General features: G+C 33.5%; 1 protein-coding gene across 1 annotated transcript; it reads left to right on the forward strand.

The window, feature by feature from the left end:
- Positions 1 to 452: 452 nt before the first annotated feature.
- Positions 453 to 4,313, forward strand: LOC143606350 (putative protein phosphatase 2C 52). The gene is made up of 6 exons (XM_077082147.1): positions 453 to 583; positions 1,560 to 1,904; positions 1,991 to 2,332; positions 2,397 to 2,514; positions 2,591 to 2,814; positions 3,690 to 4,313. The coding sequence occupies exons 2-6, from the start codon at positions 1,638 to 1,640 to the stop codon at positions 4,113 to 4,115; spliced, it is 1,377 nt and encodes a 458-aa protein (XP_076938262.1). The 5' UTR covers positions 453 to 583; positions 1,560 to 1,637; the 3' UTR covers positions 4,116 to 4,313.
- The last annotated feature ends 434 nt before the right edge of the window (positions 4,314 to 4,747 follow it).

Raw genomic sequence — 4,747 nt, forward strand, 5'->3', positions numbered from 1 at the left:
TTCAACCCATTTTGAACCATTTCAAAACCCCTCACCAAATTTCAAAAAAAAAAAATTAAAAAATTATAACTCGAAATATAAATCAAAAACTTAAAAAGAAAAAATACTAAAAAGTTTTCTCTGTTTTTCTCGTTCAATAAAAAAACCCGAGAAATATCAACCCGTTTTAATCATTTTCTTTTTTTAGTTTGACTCATTATCCATTATATACATTTTGATACAACTCATCCAATCCTATAAATCACAATTGTCACCCCTAGTGTTGCTATTAATTTATCATGTAACAATTGACATTAACACGTAAAAAAAAAAAAAAGGTTTAAGTGAGCAAGACATAATAAAAGGAACATCCTTCGATACAAATCTTAAAGTTCCCACATCATCCTCCTCTAAACCATATTTCCCCAATACTAAACTTCTCTTCTTCTTCTTCTTCTTCTTCTTCTTCTGCCTGTCTTTTTGCCACCGCATATCAACTGTAATTTAATTATAACCCACCCCTTCCCGTGAAGTCATTGCCACCAACAATAACAATAATGGCTATGGCTACGTAACTCTCTCTTTCTTGATCTTGAGTTTCCAGGTTATTTTGCCTTTTCTCTTCACTAAAAATTCAATCTTTTTTCCTAAACCTTTGTGGGTTTTTCTTATTGGTCTATAGTTATCATGGCTTTATCTTATTATTTTCTGCACACGAACCTTCTTTGTCTCTATATGTTTGTTTTATGTTCCTAATCGAGAATTCTTGATATCTTTTTTATTTCTTGAGTCAGCTTCTCTTTTTGCCAGCATGCACAATTTGGGTATACAAAGTTTGATGAATTTGTGCTTGTTTTTGAAGATTAATTATGGGAAAACTTGGGTTTGTGTGAAAATGTAAGTGTACTATTTTTCTATAAGATTACTTGAAATTCTAAAGTTACCCAAAAATATCATCTTACCTTTTAATGTAAAAAATATAATAAGATTTACAAAAACTGAGCTAAGAATGTTGATATTCACCTTTATGTACTCATTTTTTCAATCTTTAATGGATTAGAGGAGATTGAGGGTCACAACTCACATGACCATGATTTGCTTTGCTTATACAATTATTTCATACAGAAAGGATTTGATTTGAACAGTTTATTTTTTTGTTATTATTAATTGGCATGATAAAAACCAATCATGTCCCAAGCAATAACAACTGTCATGCCATCATTACAATCTTTCTTACAAATTAATATTCCCAAATTAATATCACATTATCATCTGTGTTCCCATTGATTTTATGCTATATCTTTTAGGTCAACCAGATTCTTTTTTGTCATGTCTCAAATATTTGCTGTAAGCCTGCAACTATGTTGTATAGGACTTATCTTTAGTAGTTTATTGTATTACTTTGAATTAAAAACCATGATCCGATAAGCTGATCAGTTGACTAATTGCTTAACTATGTGCTGACAGTTGCAAACGATTCTTTAATTATGCATATAAAAGCTCCCACTTGTTATGTTAAGTAAGGCTTATGCCTATAACAAGCTATCTTTAATTTAACATTCATTTCTGCATTTGTGTAGCCTGCCTTACCAAAGGTTTGACTTTTGATACAAAATTTTCGATTTTGCGTTTAAACCGGATGTTGGTTAACTGAAAAAATGGGGTGTTGTGTTTCCACAAGTAGCAAGAGTTCTTGTAGCAGCATGAGCGATGGAGACAACGTGTCTCCACCTTCTTGCTTTGAAATCGCGGTTTTTGGTGGTCAAAGAAGGTCAAAAAGAACATTTTCCAACCACATAACCGCCTTGCAGCATATGTCATCTATACCAAACCGTATTTGCACAAATGGGAAAAGTCAAAGTTCTTGCATTTTTACTCAACAAGGTCGAAAGGGTATAAATCAAGACGCAATGATCGTATGGGAAGTAAGTCTCTTTTTTAAACAACATTTTTATTTGGTTCATGGCAGGTATGATATGTAATTAACTAACTAATTGTGTGTTTATATAAGGATTTCATGGAAGAAGACGTGACATTCTGTGGAGTCTTTGATGGTCATGGACCGTATGGTCATCTAGTTGCTCGTAAAGTTCGTGACACATTACCATTGAAATTAATATCTTTTTTTGATTCTTACGACTCAAAGAAAAATAAATCTAGTAGTAATATTTGTTGTAATGAAGACTCGGTATCCGAAGGGCCCGATTGTGAAACGGGAGTAGAAGATAAAACGGGCTTATCATGGAAAGATGCGTTTTTGAAATCGTATAAATCGATGGATAAAGAATTGCGGTTTCATCCCCGTTTGGATTGCTTTTGTAGTGGCAGCACAGCTGTCACCATTGTAAAACAGGTATTGTTATTCATGTTACAAATTTGAATTTTGTATTTGATTCTGATTTTTGTTTAAACAAAAGGGATCAAATCTTTTCATGGGAAGCATAGGAGATTCACGGGCTATTATGGCATCTATCGATAGCAACGATTCGCATATGGCAGTTCAGTTGACTGTTGATCTGAAGCCTGACTTACCAAGTAAATAAATCAATTATTTTTTTTTATAAAAAAGTGTTTCAGAATTGAAAGATTTAAAATATTTGTGGTATTATAGGAGAGGCTGAAAGGATTAAACGTTGTAAAGGTCGGGTCTTTGCATTGCAAGATGAACCCGAGGTGTCAAGAGTATGGTTACCGTTTGATGATGCACCAGGATTAGCAATGGCACGCGCATTTGGGGACTTTTGTTTGAAGGAATATGGAGTTATCTCGGTTCCTGAATTTTCTCACCGCGTGCTCACTGATAGAGATAAGTTCATCGTTCTCGCTTCAGACGGGGTATGTTTAGTAAAACTTTATCCCGAATTTTATTTATGGGTTGGTATGGGTCGATTTTGGGCTGAAACCGGACCAAAAACTGAGAATCCTGTTTTTGGAAACCGTTTGGTTCGTTTTTTTTGGATTTCAGTTGTCACAATGAGTTCGGTTTCGGATTTTTTCGGCTTTACCATTTGGGCTTGAATTTTTTGGGCAAAAAGAAGACGGGAATAATGAACATAGGCATGAAACTTTGGGTCTTAACTTTTTTCGTTAATTATTGATTAATTGATTAGGGGTGGAATCCGGTATAAATAAAATTAACATATTAATAACTAGAGTAATTACAATTTTGAACTAGAGTAATTATGTTTTAAAAATAATATAGTGTAATAATAATTACTCTAGTTCAAAAATTATAGTGTAATAATAATCACTCTAGTGTCAAAACATAAATACTCTAGTTATTTGTACACTTCTCACAATAAAAGTCATTTGTATTGGATCCAAACCCTAATTGATTAAAACATATTTGGACCTAACATTTTTGAACTACGCCATTTCTTATTTATTTACTACTAAATTACTTAACCATAAAAAATAAAGTTATAATTCATAAATTCAATGGGTCGGCTTTTCACATTTTAAGGGTTAGGTTCGGTTATAAAAGTCGGTTCGATTTTTACATGTTTTGGTTCAGGTTTGTTGGTTTCTGGAACATGTAACCAAAGCCATACTGAAAATTTGGATTTTATAAAAACATAAAACTTAACCGTCGGTTTTGGGTTGGGTTAATTCGATTCGGTTATGTCGGTTATGAGTTGGTTAATTCAGTTTTATGCATACCCTAAATTAGAATAAATAACCAAATCTAAATCCATTGACAACAATTGCAGATTTGGGATGTCTTAAGCAATGAAGAAGTGATTGAAATAGTGTCATCAGCTTCAACTCGATCAACAGCAGCAAGAAACCTGGTTGACTCGGCTGCTCGTGAATGGAAAACCAAATACCCGACATCTAAAATGGACGATTGTGCAGTCGTTTGCTTATTTTTGGACGGTAGGATGGATTCCGAATCTGATTGTGAAGACCAAGGTTTCTCTTCGGCAACATTAGCCGGTGAATCGGATGATGGCCAAAACTATGAACCATCACTGCAGAGAAACTGTACGGTCAGATCACCTGAACCGAACAATGATGGTTTAACACGATCTGGGGATGAGGAAACTGCTGCCGGGTGGTCAGGGTTAGAAGGTGTCACCCGAGTCAACTCGATTGTCCAACTTCCAAGATTTTCGGAAGACACACCAAAACTGTGATTGATTGCATTGTATTTTAGTTAAGGATTTTTTTTTGAACGACAATTTGGATCACTAATGGGTCACCGGCCACCCGATCATCTCCGTTTCTAGAGTACGGAACCGTGGGATGCTAGACTGGCGCGATCTATTTAATTGATAATTCTACTTTGTAGTATCATGTACTTATGTGTATTTAATTAAAGAACAAACGTTTACTGTTATTAATTATGGGTTTGTCTATGCTTGTCGTTAATTAACACACCATGTTTGATGAATAATAATCGATGCATCATCAATGAATTTATCGATTAGGAATCTGATGAATCGCTTGATTTCCTACTTTACATGGCAATACAATTAAAAAAAAAACTAAAATATTATGCTTTATGTTTTTTCTCGTAAATAACTCCAGTTAAAATCAACCTACTTTATATTTTTTGCAAGTTCCATTAATATTATTTTGCTTTTCTAGTTTTTTTCTGTAAAGTTTCATTAACGTTATTTTGCCCATTCATATTAGGGGTGTTTATAATTGATTCGAATTTGAGACATTCGAAATTTGTTTGGATTCGAATTCGTTTTTAAAAAATTCAAATCCGATTCGATTTGTATTCGAGTATAGTAATCGAATGCAAATTTATGATTTATTA

The sequence above is a fragment of the Bidens hawaiensis genome, unplaced genomic scaffold (assembly GCF_021521415.1).
Source record: "Bidens hawaiensis isolate Kalapana, Puna unplaced genomic scaffold, B.hawaiensis_p1.1 tig00074428_1, whole genome shotgun sequence".
Lineage (NCBI taxonomy): Eukaryota > Viridiplantae > Streptophyta > Magnoliopsida > Asterales > Asteraceae > Bidens > Bidens hawaiensis.